The sequence below is a fragment of the Hippoglossus stenolepis genome, chromosome 1 (genome assembly GCF_022539355.2).
Source record: "Hippoglossus stenolepis isolate QCI-W04-F060 chromosome 1, HSTE1.2, whole genome shotgun sequence".
NCBI classification, from domain to species: Eukaryota; Metazoa; Chordata; class Actinopteri; order Pleuronectiformes; family Pleuronectidae; genus Hippoglossus; species Hippoglossus stenolepis.
In genome coordinates, this window is record NC_061483.1 from 11,773,260 (window position 1) to 11,791,491 (window position 18,232).

An 18,232-nucleotide genomic window follows, 5' to 3' on the forward strand; every position below is an offset into this window, starting at 1 on the left:
CTTCAGCTATAAACCGACCGTGACGTCACTGCGCGTGCCACCGCCTGGTGGGAGGAGTCTGCGCAGTACCGTTCATTTATTTAACAGTCACGTGTTTCATCAGCGTTAAAAATTAACAAATTTACTTAACTCAAGAATTGTCTTCATTTTTATTGTAAACACTTTGTCTGTGTCCGAAATCCCTCACTCATCACTGTATAGTCCGCCATTTTGTAGTGGTGTCCGGATGTTGAGTGAAATATGTTGTAGCCTACATCGCGGTGGCCGAAAGAGTTCAACGCACTGCAAAGTAAGAAAACACAGGCAAATAGAAAAAAACACGTGCAAATCAAGAAACCAGCTCATCAATTTGACGATCAATAGATCGATAGCTTCACTGTCAAGTTTAAAGGGATAGTTCACAGAAAAATGAAAATTCACAAATGATCTATGCCGAAGGAGGGGTGGGTGAAGTGTTTGAGTCCACTACACACTTTTTGAGTGTCAGTGTTGCAGCCAAATCCAACACACAGTTGAAGTAATTGGTGACCACTTCTTCAAATGTAAAAAAAACACAGAAAAAAACAGAAAATGCCCCGAAGAAGTCCCGTCACCACTGTGTAGCAGACTTCACTGACTTCACAAAGCATTGAACTACAGCCAGGTTCATCACTTTTTTGGCTCCCCTGGAAACATTTCCGATGTTCGCAATTTGCAATGAATTTTTTCCTTTTTCTGATGAGCTCACAATGTAGTACTCTATATGAACCTATATAGTAAAGTAGGGCTCAGTGATATAGTCTTACTCTATTACTTTAAGTACCAAAACTACAAAGTAAAACTAGAATATTACTCTGTAAAGCACATACATACCTCCACCAAGGCCCAACAGCCTCCTTATGAAACACACCCTAAATACACTAGACTACATCTGGACTTTTATTAGGATCTGCACCACATAGCACACTATGTAACGCAGACTGTGACAGTACAGTAATCGCACTGATCATTAAACACACAGACGAGTTCAACAGGGACAACAGACTTATGGACATGTGGCTTGTGTTTCCATGGCAGCACCAGACCTATAATCAGGTTTTTAAACTATTGGTCGTATGTACAGTGTGTTTTGCTGACTGCCTCGACACTGCAACTGAATATTATCTACCTTTTTATATACGGTCTGTGTTATCTACAACACTGTATCACATAGTGTGCTACAAAACATAAGAGTAGTAATAGAGGAGGACCCAATCACTAAAATCACATTTCATTGTGTACTCTAACAGCTCTGATTACTTTATCCACCTCTCAGGCTGAACTTTTTGAAAGGCACAATGTCTATATAACTTTGCTGCTAAGGAATCCAAGACAGACCGTAAACACAACTATGGATCTTAACTAGCTTTAATTACTGGAGCACATAGGCCCAACAGTTCCCTTAAACTCAATCAAGCCGCACAACATTTCACAAATTTCCCTTCTTGCTGAAATGTAGTGGAGTAGTATAAAGGGGCATGAAATGGAAATATACCTCAAAGTTGTGTTTAAGTACAAAACTTATGTAAATATACTTTGGGAGAATCCACATTTGTGATTAACACCAACTTGTCTGAGGCTCTTAGCAAGAAGAACCTTTAATAATTATTAATAATGACCTGGCTGCCGCCGGTCAGTTCACGTCACATCATGAACTTTCCCATACATGACGTGTCCGTGGATACTCAGTTGGAGAAGGAGAAGTGCCTGGGGAGTTCACGTCTTGGGAAATTACAGGAGGCTCTTTGTTGTAAGATTCCATTCTGTCTAAATACGTGTTGCTATAAATCAACAGGCTATTATGATGTTTTTGTTGTGTTTTCAAATCTTGTTCCATGCTCCTCTCCGGTATCTGCACAGCCCTCATTAAATGTTTAACAGAGCAGATGACGAACAATCTGCGCAGCACTTTCTGTCCTCAGACATAAAACACAAAACATGTCACAGACCCACTTACTCACCTCACAACACATGACTCAGCTCTGTTCTTTTCAGTGACATCAGCAAAAATAAAAAAAAGTTTAAGATTAAGTAACAGTCTTATAGTCACACACCGGACATGACTCATTGGTTGATTAAGACATATTAGTTGAGTTGATAAAAAAAACTCCACAGTGGAAACTTTTCTGTCCCGGGTTCATCTGCTTTAATGACACATCCAGAGCCATAAGCTGGGTCTTGTTATTTGATGTTAGCCCCCTACTGATACTCAGGAGTCATCATATAAGAAAACAGCTTTGGTTCTGTGGGTTTAGCGTTGGAGGGAAGGGTTGACTAAATTTAAAAAGTAGAGAAAGAAACATGTTAGCTTTACCCTCTATGAACCTAACATGCCCATCAAGTATTACCTCCACCAAGAAGGTTATGTTTAAACCCCTGTCCGTATGTTTGATCATTTGTTCGTAAGCAAAATTTCCTTTCATAAAACCAAGTCAATGGATTTCCAGAAAACTGGGTGGAAGGATGGTATGTGGGCGAAAGAAGAACCCATTTGAGTTGTAAGATTGTGGTGCGAGGGATCTATTGGCAGAAACTGAATATACAATAATCTTAGTGATGTTGTCACTAGTGCATAATCACCTAAATTGTCCAAATTGTTGTTTTCTTTACCCTAGAATGGGCCCTTTATATTTATATGCTTTATACTTACATCAGGAGCGGGTCCTCTCTACGGAGACCGCCATGTTTTTTACAGTAGGCCAGATTAGACAAACTAAACACCTTTTGAGTTTTTATGACAACTGAAGTCTACCGCAGGTTCTCCTTCATGCTTGGAAGGGGAGAGTGAGGTGAGGGATATTCAGCTGCAACATGCAACCCCACCACTAGATGTCACACAATCCTACACACTGAACCTTTAACATTGTGAGATAAGTCATTTTCAGCATTTTTGTTATTTTCTTAAGGAATAATTCATGTATTTTGCTGAAATAAAACATGCACATGTAATATCCGAGAAACACAAACAATGGCAGAAGAAGAAGGAGGAAGAGGAGGAGGCTACATGCTGGAACAGTTTCACGTCTTGCCATTGTTTTATATTTCACTCAAATCAGAGCTAATTCTTTCTGTCAGTATCAAGTGTCGTACGTCATATGATTCAGTTAAACCTGCTCTTTCTTTCTGCTGCACTGTATTGTCACCATCATGCATCACCTTTATGTGAAACCATACTTGACCAAAAACACCCCATGTGTTGTTCTGTTGAATATCTCTGACAAACAGAGACATTTTCTTTTCAATGTGAACAGCTGTGTTTAGGTCTCACTTCTGGGTTACGGCAGGATTAGGGTATGAGTGCCAAATGTGGTGCAGCTTGTTAAATTTAAGGGGACTGTTGGGCCTTGGTGGAGGTATGTGCTCTACTGAGTGCCCTTCTAATTATATATGTTCCATTAAGGTCCGTATTTGAGTTTATGGTCTGTCTGTGATTACTCAGGAGCAAAGATATGTAGATATGAGCAAAGATTTAGACATTGTGCCTGAGTTCAGCCTGAGAGGTGGATAATGTAATCAGAGCTATTACAGTACACAGTGAAATGGGATTTTAGTGATTCAGTCATCCTCTATACTACTCTCGTGTTTCGTAACACACGGTGTTGTAGATAACAGACTGTATATAAAAACCTAGATGATAATATTCAGTTGCAGTGTCGAGGCAGTCAGCAGAACACGCTGTACATATGACCGATAGTTTCAAACCTGATTATAGGTCTGGTGCTGCAATGGAAACACAACCACGTTCTCATGAAGTCTGACTGTGTCCTACACCTGCTCACAAAACTCACTGCTATTGACATTGACTCATCTGTGTGGTTTAATGATTAGTGCTTTGAGCTCATTGTGTTGACCCTTGAACCTGAATTTCATGAAATGAACTGACCTCAGGAAACCAGTGAAGCCTCGTCTTTTCTCTTCATTGGTTGCAGCAGTCATTAATTATGAGTGGCAGTAAACCGAGAAAATAAAACTCACTGATAAGTTGAATTGTTGTGTAATAAGCCATTCTGCTTTTTAGGCCAACATTAAAGTTCTGTGTTTTATTTATACTATTATATCCTTGTCTGTTCTGAAATGGTGCTGAATTTCCAGATTTAGATCAAAGACTGAGGTTATTAATAACCTGCTTTTTGTCTAAGAACAACTGATGTTCTCGTGTTTCAGCGACAGTGATGGATTCTCGTTCCTGTTACAGAGCCCTGAAGTATTCATTAAGGAAAAGATCACATTCAAGTTAACACAGCTTATATCCAGGATAATAGAAACAATTTTATTATTTTTATCTATTAATTTATATGCTCTCTCATAGTGGTAAACTACGTGCATATCACCTGCAGTCGTAGGGTTTTTATACTAAGTATTGAAAAGGTGCAGAGTTGTTTCTGGTGTAAGAATCTAATTCTCATGGATAATTCAGCACTCCTTCTTAGACAGCAGCAAACATTGACACACTGCACTAGTCGGACACTCAATATCGCCATCTGTTGGCCATACCACTCAATTACACAAGTCATGGTCCAGTACCGGATGTAATATAGTAGAAAGAAACCGTTGTCCTGTGGCACAATTGGACCTAGAGACTAAACACTGACATCCTACAACTCACATATTGACACTGGTCCTATGAAATTGCTTAGCTGTCAATTTTGATCGGTCAATAAATTTTGAAACCTCAACAAAGTGAGAAAATGCATTATTTGGTCAAATCAAATTTGAAAACTATTGTTACAGGGAGCTTTATAGTTAGCAGCATAAAACAGCATGTTACCATCTACTCGACACAAAATGTGGTTTACAGGAGGGCGATTTGTAAAAAAATTAAAAAAAAGATTGTAAGAGAAGAGTTTTTTATAAACTTTATTCATGTTTTGAAAAAGTTTAGTCGAACAGGCCGAATCCCATGTCGTCATCGGACGCCTCAGACTCATCTTTCTTCTCTTCCTCCTCAGCAGCAGCAGCTGCAAAACAACAACAACAAATTATTTTTCTGCTATAAACACCAAAGCACATTTGAACAAACAGCTACGCTCAAGAGGTCACTAAGGTAACTTGTGCACATGTTAGAAAACAGCTGTCCACTGGGTTAATACAACAAACTGTTGTATAAGAGGATACTATACTTTAACTTGTGAATAAGAAAATTATGACACAAATTTCTACAAATTTACACAAAGAATCCAAAATTGTTGCCCAAAAACCCTAAAAGCATCTTAATGGCTTTTACCCACAATCTATATGATAAAGAAAACTACGACAACTAATTTGGCTTGAAGTAATCTTACTAACATAAAAGGTGAAAGCAGAGGCACTGTGTGCCAAGTGTCACTGATGCTGACAAACAAGGTGCTAAGCTGAAATGCTCACCTGCAGCAGGGGCTGCGGCTCCACCTGAGCCTGCAGCCGCAGAGCTGGCAACAGCCACGGCACCACCTGCTGGCATGCTGGCCAGTTTACCGTAACCTGGGGGGAGATGGGTTGGCAAACAAAGCATGAGTGATAACACTGGGGCTCAGCAGCCAGAAACAGAACAGTAAGACAATGTGAATATTTAGCTTCAACAATATTAGCATAAACATCTTCCCTGGACTTGGTGACAATATTTTGATGTATTTTACAGATTTAGCTAAGTGAACACTGCCTTTTTGGTCGTCATATTTAGAGTGCAGAGTCAAAGTTTAAAAGTGGGATATTATTATCATTGGCTGCAAATAAGCTTCTCCTGTTTGTTTTTAGCAGATATTGTGAATATAATGGGTCAGTTTCATGTATTTTGGATAAAATTCAAAGGCACATATTGTTCAAATCGTAACAGGTGCTTCATTGTCTTAGAGGGACTCAGATCTACCAAATTCACCAAAATTGAACACCACAAAGGTACAACACAGTGGCAGACTCACCTGATGCGATCACCTCATTCACATTCTTTCCCTTGAGCTCAGAAATGACCTGTTGAGAAGGAGACCAAATATATATATATATCACCAAAGTCATGACAAGCCAACGGTTCAACTGTAGCAGCAGAAACAATGAAGAGCAGGCTGCTCTGTACCTTGGTCATGCATGCGTCATCGGCCTCAATGCCAACACTTTCCAGGATCTTCTTGATGTCCTTGGATTCAGGGGTTTCATTGCCTCCAAGGGCAGCGAGCAGGTATGCAGCAACGTAACGCATCCTAAAGACACAATGGGACGGTTTAACACAGACGTATTGTTGACAACCAGAAATACAAGAGACGTACAAGTTGGAAGAAAACTTTGTTTAAAGGAAGCCTATTCTTCATCTTAATTAAACAGTAGAAAACCTAAAAACCATCAGTGTGACACACCCAGGTCGATCCAGCACATAGACTAATATATTGTTGACAGTTTGTTCACGTTTCTAATCTCACTCTTAGGGTTTCCATCAATGGCAAAATGCTTTGCTCAGGAACAAAAGTTGAGAGAAAGGATGGGACATTTATCGTGATAATTATAATTTTGGTCTGTTTCACAGTTCAGACTAAAAACATGAAGACTTGAGGAAAATTCGAATCCTTTATTTTCTTTGTGGATGGTCACTGATTTCTTTTTATACAGATATAATCTTTATTTGCCTCTATATGGAAGTATGATAGCTAGCCTTGCTGTCACTTTGATTTGTCTACATATAATCTGAGCAACTTGTTATTAGGTAGAAAGTAGAGTAAACTCTACCAATCTACATTAAGTATCATTGTGTTCTTACAAATACACATTACCAAGGTTCGCTTGACATGACTGTCACCAGATCATGAAAAGAATACTGGACAGTTAGCATAGACACACCACAGTTTCGTACACATTTCCCGGCTGTATGAGTGGGACCTTCAACTCTCAAGTGTTAACAAATATGAAGTGTTAAAACCTGTTGTTATAGCGAATCGCAGTTAACAGTTAAAAACTTGATATAAGAGGGTTAGGGTTGACACCCATGTGGCGGCGTGTGCCCCGGTCCAGCTAGCCAACTTAGCTAGCTAGCCTAGCTAACTTCTGCCACGGGGCGTAAAAACATTAAATATTGACGTTACATCGCTCTTTACTGTCTCTGAGTTACCAGGAGCAGAAGTTAAGTTGTTCCTCGACACGCTGTGCTCGGTTGCGCACTGATTCACGTGTTTATTAGGTTATTAAAAGTAGACACTCACTTGAGCTACAGAGGTGAACGCGTGTTCTCTTCGGGGTTAGCGGGCAGAAAGGAAGAAGCGTCGGCTGATGGAGGCGGAAGAAACCGTGCTTCTTCTTCTACGGTGATCAGAGCGAGAGAAAGTGAAGGCGGCTCCTGCTGGTCACCTACCGACAGTGCAATGAAACGTGAACTGCTGGTTCAACACAACTGGACCCTGAGTTTCACCAGTAATAATAATAATAATAATAATAATAATAATAATAACAATAATATCAGCTCAGAGTTTGGTGATTTATTTTAACCCTGCTTGAAGCTATCCTGCACTCACACTTATATTATTATTGAACTATTATGAATTTTTTTTCACCAAGATCCATGAAACAAAGTTGGGGAGATTGTGAAAATGTACAAAAAAACAACAATCTACGTGTTGCAATGTTAAAGAAAGAAACAACTCTCCATTCTGTAGATTATGCATAATCCTGCTGCTAAACAAACCAACCAGCAAACAAATGGACAGGGTGAAACCAGAACTTCCTTGGCGATGGTAATGAGCGGGGCTAAAACCCTGATCCCCACCACTCACTAACCATCATGGGGTCAATGTGAAGGGCAGCCTCCCTGCATGCTCAGAGGCAGTTGATTCATGCACCTATGTTGCATGTTTTATGTGTTTTTATACTGATACTATTGCAATTTTTTCCACATTTTGTTCCATGGCGTCCTCACTGTTTCTTTCACTAGTGTTAATGAGTTAGACGTTTCCAGTGAATGTCATTGGGCAATGAGTGATGTTGGATTTACTCACATCATAAGCCTGGCATGAAAATGAGAAAAAAGCAAAGTGAGTTTAGATTTGTGTGTGTGTGTTTTACTGTGTATCAGCTTCTTCCTGCTCTGTTCCTGCTGCTGACTTGGCTCCTGATCCATTTCGGCCTCCTGCCTCGTCCTCAAGTCTCTGCTGCTGCCGCTGGGTTTGCTCCTGGGTGTGATTGATTTTAGTTGCCAGAAAGCACGAAGTGAAGCATCCACACGTGAGCTTCTGCAACGGATCGGGGGCCCACACCATGAGATACCAGCATCTGCGCTCTGGTCTCCAGCTGTAGTGTGAACAATCAGCTCTAATGAATCGCTGTCACGTGCACTGTTTGGTTCCAGGCAACCGGCCCCGATCTATCACTGAATCTGCTGTTACAGAGCTGCTCTCCGACATCTACAGTGTGAATGGATGCATGTGGGTAAAACTACCTTTTAAATATACCTATATCCAGATATAGGCAAGATTATTATCTCATGAAATCTCACCTTTAAAGTGATTTAACTGTATAAAAAATATAAAAAATTATGCACTGCAATGGAAGGGAGCTATCATTGATGTTTTAGTGATTAGTCATAATGTCTGCTGTAAAAGGCAATGAATGAATTGGATTATTTTGGGGACAACAAGCCCATACCTCCACCAAGGCCCGACAATCAACTTAACTTCAATCAAGCTGCACCACACTCATAGAAATCAGATCCCTAAACATGCCGTTCTTTTTCACCTGCCTGATCCATGTATTATTTCCTGGGGAAATGAAAAAAAAAAAGCCATATCTCACATTATATAAGAGAAAAGCCTAGATCTGCTACAAAATGTAATAGGTTCTTCTTTGGATTATACCCCATAATAATCCTGCTAACTGACAAACAGACGAAAACAAGCAGACTGGAGGAGCCAGGGATCGAACCTCTGACCCTCTGGTTAGTGGACGACCTGCTCCTGGGAAACAGCTGCCCCAATAAAAGCATGAATCTTGTGAAGGAACATCAAAAAGCTTTGTTCTTTTGGTTGTAAAAGCTGCGGCAGTCTGGGCAAAGTGTTGCTTAAATGTTAATTTGCAATAAAAAGAGAATGAGGTCTTTTTTTTGGCTTCCAAACAGGAGCATGACAGACAAAGTAGGAAACCACAGGACTTTATTGCCATCTCATTTTCATTTCATGTCTTTTTGTCCCTTGAATGTCTCCATCTACTCACAGACACATGGTTTCAACCAAGAAACTGTTGTGGTTCAAGAGAAACACTTGAACTCATGCTGTAAAAGCCAAGTTGCTTTCTCTTGACATGACAGTGATGGAGCAGTGACGCAGAACAGCGAGGAGGAAGGAGAAATGTTTATTAGTGAACCTGCTACAAACACGAGTGTTACAGATGAGTCAGAAAATAACAACTCTTTCAATAGCTGAGCATGAAAGTTCACAGCGGGTTCATTCTTTCAACAGTGTTTGACAGCAAACATGTTTCTCTCCACTTCAAAAGGAGCTCGTGCTGGGCGTGGTGTGCATGCGTTCAGTGTCCATAAAACATTTGCCGTATGTGCCAGGCATGACAATTACTATGAAGTGTGAAGATTGTTGTGGCGCTCGCGTACTGTAAGAATCATAAGAGACATGCCTATGAACATCTTGTTTTGATCATGAAGGGATGGCGTCAGACGCGACCTCTCAAAACTCCTTCCCTGCTTCTGAGAATCCAACTGAAACAAGTGTTGTGTGCGTGAAAGACGTTAAAGAAAACCCATCATAAGTCACACATTGAAGCACGGTTTATTCAGCCTCCAGTCAAATCATTGTTACGTTCTACATCACAACAGTTTACATTCCACACCAACGTTAGCACAGGAAATTAGATAACACAACGTAACACAACACAGTCTACAGGTAATAATCCTAAACGAGCAACGATTAAAACATATCAAAACATTATCAAAAATGTTCACAAACGTCGCAAGTCTGGTCTTGGTACTAAAAAGAAAAGACAAATCAGTTCAGGTCTCAGAACAGAAGCGCTGATCGAGGACGGTTTCGTTCGTTCATACAGCCGCAAGATCGATTGCACATCAGCGCCGCATTTCAGAGAGACTTCGCTGATACATGTCCTGGTACACAAGTCAAAATGGAAGTACCAATTATTCCTGGTATTTATTTTTTAGGAAAACCCACTTATAAAAATTGAGAAAAATATCAAAACAAAACTATTATAAAAAATACTTTATTGACCATTCCAATATATAGACAAGGAGAAGTGGTAGAAAGTTGACTTCACAAAGGTTCTGCAACTAACTTAGACGATGGTCAGTGACATTCAGTGGAGAGGGAGACTGTGCAAGATCAATAACCAAGTCTCATTACGTTTTGATCCTGATTTACTTGTCGTTCGTTAGTTACTTATCTGAAGCCTGATAAAACACAATTATAAGGGACAAAGTATACATTATATTAAGACCTTTCCACTTATCTGTACATCCTGCTCTTCTGCTAAATGTTCTGCCTCCTAACTAAAGAAAGCTATGGAATGGTCAAACTAATAACCACGCTGTCATATATTCTCCTACATACATCCGGACAATCATTAATTAGGTAGAAAGGCTAATATCACATGGGAATTTTCACTTGATGGTGATCAATATTGGATTTTTACAATGAACCAAACAGCTCATTATGTAAATCCAATCATTTTAAGTGCAGCGGCTCCCACATCACATTTGTCCACACAGCCTTTAGGTCATAAATGTCAATAACATTCTGCAGCAAAACTATTTTTCACCAATACAAGTTTTGCCATGACCTTGCATAGATAGTTGATTTGCAGTACTGTGTGTGTCTGTGCTGTATTAGATTTTATCCCAAAAATTAAGGAGGTGTCATCAGGAGTTTGGTTTCAGGATTTAAAGAGAACACACCTGGTAATTCTACATGTATGTTAAAGTAACACACAATTTCATTTAAGTTGCCCACACCTTCTACTGGGATCACAGTGCTGCAGGTAACCTGACATTTCAAGGAACAGCAGACTGACATAGGACGTTTAGCGTAAGTTCTCTCAGGGAGACTTTCTCTACCATCCTCTTTTCACACTTCTCTCTCTCCCGGCCTCTTCTGATCAGCTGATGGTTAGGTGTTTACTGTAATCCAATCAGCCAATCACGCAATGCTTTAAAACTTTAAACCTGCTCTGTCAATGTCAGGAGTCATTTCTATGATTCGCTGTGACCCTCCTCCTCCTCCTCCTCCTCTTCGTCCTATCAACCACCATTAGTGTGTACATCCTGAGGTGGAGTCTCCTACACTACACACGCCCTCACCTGCTTTTACCTGGACCATCAGGCGTCTGAGAACCAAACGGACTCATTTCTATCACTTCCTTCTGTTATTGTGAATTGTGTTCCCTTTCAACTGAAGTCTCTCCTGAAGTAAACTTATAATGGATGAATGTAGAGGCTGCAACAAATTTCAATTTGCAAATTGCTTTCTTTGAATGTTACTTTTGCAAACAACAATTTCAGTTCCAATTATTAAGGAAAAAAATATCACATCATCCCCGAATTAAACTCACTTTATTGTAGAAAAACAACAACCAATATTTTCCTAATCTTGAACTGACAATGTTTTCTTTTTTTAAACATTCAGTGATGCAACCCATTTAAGGACATTTTCCAGATCCCTGAAACACACACACACTCATATTCTGGTGAAAACAATATAAATAATTTCATGCTAAAATCTACCTATGGACTTTAACACCTTTTAGTAAGCTATTTACAGTTTGCTGGAGAAATTGACTGAAAATGTAACAGTAAGTTGAACCTTCATGTATGTTAGGAGATGGCAGGGAAAAAAAACAATGAATGAAAAACAGAGAGAAAAGCGTTGGAATTACTTCATCACACAAGCGAATGGAAACTATCAGTGACATAATTTCAGACGCCTCGGTCACAATAGCTGTGCAGCTGTTTATCGTCATCATGTCAAGTCTTGACAACTGGTGCCAAAACAATTTGAAAGTGACAAACTTGACTGGATGTCCATTTAACAGTGCACGGCATAAAAAAAAAAATGAAAAGAATGCTTCAACACCAGAGGACAAACAGTGCAGGACGTTAATGACACCATTCAAAGAAACACAGAAGCTACAGCGAAGCTAAAAGCTTTCCTGCTTTCACACACGGTTACGTTACTTTATCCTCCTTCCTTTTAATAAATAACTATCTCAACTGCCACCTTCCTGTCTCAACTATGGGATTTGTGGATCCTGAGACTGGAAAATCGTATGGCTTGCTTAACAATAGCCTAGTTTGAGGGATGATGTATGCTATATGCTATATACAGGATATTGCCTCTACCATGGAAACAAAACACTAGTGTGGATAAGTCTCTTAAATGAAAGTTTGTTGTCACACTAAAAGAGTGAATGAGGAGGGTTCGAACAGACAATTACTACATTAATGTTCCCTTTGTTGGAATAGCAAGAAAAGTCTTAAAATAAATACTTTTGTTAATATATATTGAATAATTAAATATTGTAAAGAATGGAGCTTTAATAGGGCAAAGACAGTTGCTAAAAATAATGAAAAGAAATGACAGAAATGTCTTGGTACTGTATAGCAACAAATATATTGTCAGAGCCAGGTAGGTTGTCATAAGTCATTGTTTAACTAAATGATTAAAATCTACAGTTGCACTATTTGAATGTTGATCCTGACTCCAGTCCTGGTGTTATGGATATGATAAACCACTTAAAGGTCTTAATGCAACCAAGATATACAAATCCAAAAGTAGCGAAGGCTTCATTTCAGACACACTTTTTGTTTTGAGTCAGACGTTGAGAAATAAAATGTTAAAAAACAACAGATGTTCAACATAATGCCCTAAAGACTGTATAAAGTCATGATGAATGGCCATGAACAACGTGTGCGATATCAGCATCTGCCATTTCACTCATGAAAACAATGACGACAGCTCACATTACTGTAACAAAGAGATTGCTCGATATAATGAATGTCTTACTTTGCTTTGTACCGTCACTAAATGACGCAAACAGCACTAACAAGCAGATTTAAGCAAAGATCACAGACAAATGTTATGTAAATGTTCTGTACCTGACTAAAGAAAAACACAACGTATAAAATCCTGATTCACGTCAAGAAAAAGGAATCAGAAGCTGAACAGGTTTCATCTTGTGTCATGCTGACTGCAGAGATTATGCTTGTGAAGGTTTACTACTTAGATAAAAGTAAAACTGTGAGTCTCTATGATGGCAGGAATTAGTTCATGATTTGCTGAGACCCTTTTGTATCACTTACAGCACCTACTGAATGTTTTTAACAGTGTGGTATGACACAAAGAAAACTTAACCCAGAGAAAGAAACCTTCCATATTATCCATCACTGTTGATTATATGTGTCCTTTCCGTGGTTTCCCTTGTTATCAAACATGTTTTTTAACAAATTCACTGACACCAACTCCTCCAGCTATTCTGGACTTGCGTTTAGAGTGGCCGTTGAATTGAAAATGTATTTATACTCAACTTAAAAAGATCTTTGAAAATAACAGTTGCAGAACATGTAGTGATTCCTGCCACAAGCATTTAATAACCAGTACTCGACTTCAAACCATTTGAAAGAAAAAAAAATGAACAGTGAACACAGTACATAGGATGAACGTGTTTGCCCTGAGGCACTTGGTAGTGGCTGATAAAAGAATTAAAAACACTACCTTTCCAGTAAAAGAAGCTCTGAAGATGGTCACAAAAGTACTCATACTTGCATTCAAATTGTCAATTTGAAAATAATGCACACGTGTGAGAGACCACCTACACTGACAATCGTGATCATTCTAGTGTTCGTCTAGAGTCGTAGTGTCTATTACAGTAACAATGTTGAATAGTAAAAATGCTACAGAGAAGGGTATAAGCACAATGTAGGGAATGAGTGAGAGGCAACTAAGACTTATGTATGTTATGTTTTTTGGGTCGGGAGATAAGAAAGAGACCAGAACAGATGGCCAGAAGGCTAGAGGAGGGGGAGGAGGAGAGACATGGGAGCTGGACATCAACATGGGAAAATCCTACTGGGGATAGTTGTTCTGTTGCCGGCGCTTCGCCGACCTCATTTTCTCAAAGCGGGACTCCATTTCCTCGAGGACTTTGGGGGTGTACCTTACTACCAGCTTCACTGTGCCCTGAGCTGCTTTGAGGAGTTCCACAGCTTTCTCATGGTGCTCGCCTTCAACACTCTGGGGGGAAAAAAACAGATATACTGTAATACAAGACACAGACATACAAGATTATTTTATGACTTTATAATCAAAAAGATATATACCATGGGTAATTGTTTATCTCAAGATGCACTCAATATGTAGGAAGCAACAGTATTGCCTCAGTATTTTACAGGTACTGGGTATAGACGAACTGAATTGGATCAGTGCATCCCCAATGAGCTGTACACAAACTGAAAATGAAATGCATGCCACACTTTGTATGTAGTGATTCTGTGAATTCAACGTACCACCCCATTAACAGAGAGAAGCTGGTCGCCTCTCTTCAGGCCGCCATGACGGTCAGCGATGCCTCCTGGGATGATCCGTGAGATGTAAATAGGGGAATTTTGCTCCTTTCCACCCATGATGTTGAAACCAAGACCCTCTTCCGTCTTCGGCAGTTCCACCACACGTGGATGTGAGTGACCCTCACTCGCTGCAAAAGCTGCCACAGTAGCCTACGAATGAACAAGTAGTGATGTTAAAAAACAAATAGTTTGAAATTAAGAGTAGTTAAAAGGTCAGCTCAAGTCAAATGCTTGTATGGGAGATGACAACTTGGATGACGAGGGTCTACCTTGGCTGTTGCGTTGGCCCTGACCTCAGGACTGCTGTTGATGTCCACCGTTTCATACACATGTTCATACACCTGAGGAGACATTGTTGGGACAATATGTCATCACCACATCTCAAAGCAATCACATCAAATTCAGCCTTTCAAGTTTAACATCAGAAGAGAAAACAGGAGGTAAGTGTTGTAAGAACAGCAAAGACCACGTCTCACTTCTCTGACAGCGTTACAGAATTCACTCTGTAAGACCCTCTGCAGCGCCTGCAGCTTCTGGGGGGGCACTTCCCCCGTCCTCTGGAGCTTATCAAGCAGTTCAATGGCACGGTTGATGTCTGTCAACGAGAGCAGAAATAGCACCATCAAGGTTTTCACTACTCTGCAAATAGAAACATTTAACACTGGACACACACAACACTGGAAACTATCTATTAAAAGCAAAACTGGAATAAGCTTGTTGTCAATTAACACGTTTTTAATTAGTTGGAGACTAAATTTATCTTTTCCTTCAAAACACATGCTCTGATTAAAAGGGATTTGTCCCTGTGGAGAGAGTTGTCTTGACTTGGATAAAACAGTGTTGTTATTGCTGGGTGACACGGACAAAAATTCTATCTAAATAAAAATTGACCTAACAGTTAATATTGATGATTATCACATTAATATTTATTACAAGTTTAAAGATGGATTTTTGCTTCGGAGTGAAGGTTGTGGTTTAAACTCTTCCCAAAGAGCAGAGAATGACAAACACTTGATACACAGCAGAACCTTTTTAATTGTATCACTATACAATGAACCTGTGTTATATATTATCAATTAAAATTATAATGCAATAATTTTGTATACGACTTTATTTCCCAGCCCTAATTGTTATGAAGCAAGCCATAACATATCACGCTTCATATTTCATTTCAGACGAATCATTAAGTCATTTTCCTCAAATTTTCTGTCTGTATTTTAATCTATATTCCATTTGTGTCCCTTGTGTCTGCGAATTGCTAATGAGATCAACCTTCCTCAATATTTCTGTAGATCCAGAGACTCGCAGATGATGATTAAACGTATGTAGGTTTGTGTAAATCTGGGTTTTCTCTGCTGTGTTAGCAGACACAGCAAATGCTAATGTCAGTGTTGCGTTATAAGATCGACTCAGGTTGAATAAACAATGCACTGAATTCCTCCTGCTCATCATCGCTGCTAACGACGATGGAGGCGGTGGAACTAAGTGAATGAAGCTCAGTGTGTTTGCTGCCGACTCTCATCGACCCTTTAACAAACCAGCTCGGTTCACTCCCTGTTTTAACTCATATTAGCCAGTTAGCTGCTGCGCAAAGTGAAGCGATATAGCAGAAACGGACGATAAAAATAGCTCGGTGCCAAAAAATACACGCAATTGACCAAAGCCGTTAAGTTGTCAGTACGACATTGTTAGTGCAGTAAAATGTGGCTAAATAATAACGTATGCAGCCCGAAAGAACAACAATCAGCTGCATTAAGCGAATGGTGGCTAAGCTAGGCTAACGCCTCCCTGCTATCACAACAAATATTCCTGAGCTAACTCTAGCTAGCGCATTAACTTTACCTCTTTCCAGCCGCACAGGCTCCCCGAGCGATGCCATCCTGATGAGGTGAGGCTGTTTGGTGTCAGGTAGACGTTGCGTTAAACGCTAGATGTGGGGAAACTAAAGTTGGTAATCCTGGCTAACCTTACGCGTGCTTAACTCGGGCGATAAATCAGATTAGCCAAGTTAGCCGGCTAGGCTAGCTGCCAGTGTCACGGTGCGTTCACTAATCCTCGGAAAGGGGATGATAACCACCGAGCTCAGCGTGTTATTTATGGCAGGAACTGGATGTTCACGAGAGGACACTGAATGCATCTTTTGTAATTACTGTGAATCAGTGTTTAAACTATTGGTTCAGAATATTTAAAAAAATAAATCATAACGCTAATAAGAAAACGTATTTATACTATTAATAAAAATGTAAAGGTTAAATATGTAAGATTTAGCTGAAAGGTATCTTTGGCAGAAATTGACTATAAAATAATCCTTGTGATGTTTTCACGAGAGTGTTTCATCTTAATTGTACGAATTGTTGTTTTCCTTACTCAAGAATGAGCCCTTTATATTTAAATACTTTATATTTACATCAGGAGCGGGTTCTCTCTACGGAGGCTGCCATGTTTTTTACAGTAGCCTTGACTAGACAAACTAAAAACCTTTGAGTCTGTATGAGAACTGAAGACCACCACAGGTTCTCTTTCATGTTTGGAGGGGAAAGGTGATTTGAGGAGTATTCAGCTGCAACATGTTTAGATATCACTAAATTATACACACTGAACCTTTAATATAAAATACATATCCCTATATGATAGTTTCACCCATATGGCCTTGTGTAGTCGACAAATCAAAGTTATTTCTATTCTTGATGATATATAAATCCCCCTAGTACCCCACACACACATGGGACATGGGGTGGTATGTCTACCTCAAGCGGGTCCTTTACCAGAGGCCTGGGAGTTTGAGGGTTCTGCACAGTATGTTTGCAGTTCCTATGCCTGAGCTTTAGATGTTGTAACTGTGATCTGCTGGAGCCACTCTCCTAGTTTGGGGGTCACAGCCTCTAATGCACCTACAACCACATGTATCACATTGAATTTCACCCTCCACATCTGTTCTAGCAGCTTTTTCAGCCCTTGGTACTTCTCAATCTTCTCATGCTCCTTTTTCCTGATGTTACCTTCTGCTGGGATTGTGACATCTATCCATGGCCTCGTGTAGTTGACAAATCAAAGTTATTTCTATTCTTGATGATATATAGTATATAGTGTATACTATACTATACTATACTATACTATACTCATACTGTATATGTATATGTAGATAATATAATAACATTTCATATTAAAAGTTGGATATTTCTGTGACTTGGGTTTAACTTTAATTTAAGGAAGCGTGTGGTGTACATTCGGTTTACTGAAGACATTGAACCTGGAGAATGTGGAAAGCTCATCCTTGTGTTTTGTGTTCAGTTCACTCAGTGTTCTCATTGACCAGAATCCAGGAAAAACATGTCATCGGGTGTGTGATCCCAGTCTTGAGTCACTATTCAACAATCAATAAACCCAACAATATTATGTGTGTTAGAGGATCATTCATTCAGCAGCTGCTCTCATCCTCCTCAGGAATTGTTCCTTTATGTATTATGTGTATTGGTGACCAGGAAGCAGTAAGAAGCTTCTCTCGCTGTCACCTGGGACGTTCAATCTCTCTACTGCTCTCTGCTGGTTGGCTGCTGCACATCTGGAGGCTGTAGCAATCTGCTGCTGCACTGCTCTGTGTGGCCTGAATCATTCAAACTATACAGAATCACTTCTGTTCTGACCACACCCAGTTGGTGAGGACTCTCTGGAGCCTTTTGACAG

General features: G+C 39.7%; 2 protein-coding genes across 2 annotated transcripts; both read right to left on the reverse strand.

Annotated features, from left to right (window-relative positions):
• Positions 1–4,267: 4,267 nt before the first annotated feature.
• On the reverse strand, positions 4,268–7,314 carry LOC118113574 (60S acidic ribosomal protein P2). The gene is made up of 5 exons (XM_035163407.2): positions 7,182–7,314; positions 6,068–6,191; positions 5,916–5,964; positions 5,383–5,478; positions 4,268–4,976 (listed from the first exon to the last, which is right to left on the reverse strand). Exons 2-5 carry the CDS (start codon positions 6,188–6,190, stop codon positions 4,897–4,899), a joined length of 348 nt encoding a protein of 115 aa, XP_035019298.1. The 5' UTR covers position 6,191; positions 7,182–7,314; the 3' UTR covers positions 4,268–4,896.
• A 2,419-nt stretch (positions 7,315–9,733) lies between these two features.
• On the reverse strand, positions 9,734–16,612 carry lin7c (lin-7 homolog C (C. elegans)). Its single transcript, XM_035157202.2, has 5 exons — positions 16,391–16,612; positions 15,025–15,143; positions 14,818–14,889; positions 14,489–14,698; positions 9,734–14,216 (listed from the first exon to the last, which is right to left on the reverse strand). Exons 1-5 carry the CDS (start codon positions 16,425–16,427, stop codon positions 14,049–14,051), a joined length of 606 nt encoding a protein of 201 aa, XP_035013093.1. The 5' UTR covers positions 16,428–16,612; the 3' UTR covers positions 9,734–14,048.
• Positions 16,613–18,232: the final 1,620 nt, after the last annotated feature.

Coding starts and splice junctions, on each gene's coding strand:
- LOC118113574 (XM_035163407.2), bottom strand. CDS start 6,190: ATGCGTTACGTTGCTGCATACCTGCTCGCTGCCCTTGGAGGCAATGAA. Junction 5,479..5,915: donor GAATGAGGTGATCGCATCAG/GTGAGTCTGCCA, acceptor ATCTCCCCCCAG/GTTACGGTAAACTGGCCAGC. Junction 4,977..5,382: donor AGCCGCAGCCCCTGCTGCAG/GTGAGCATTTCA, acceptor GTTGTTTTGCAG/CTGCTGCTGCTGAGGAGGAA.
- lin7c (XM_035157202.2), bottom strand. CDS start 16,427: ATGGCATCGCTCGGGGAGCCTGTGCGGCTGGAAAGAG. Junction 14,890..15,024: donor TCTGTAACGCTGTCAGAGAA/GTGAGACGTGGT, acceptor ATGTCTCCTCAG/GTGTATGAACATGTGTATGA. Junction 14,217..14,488: donor TTCTCTCTGTTAATGGGGTG/GTACGTTGAATT, acceptor TTTTCCCCCCAG/AGTGTTGAAGGCGAGCACCA.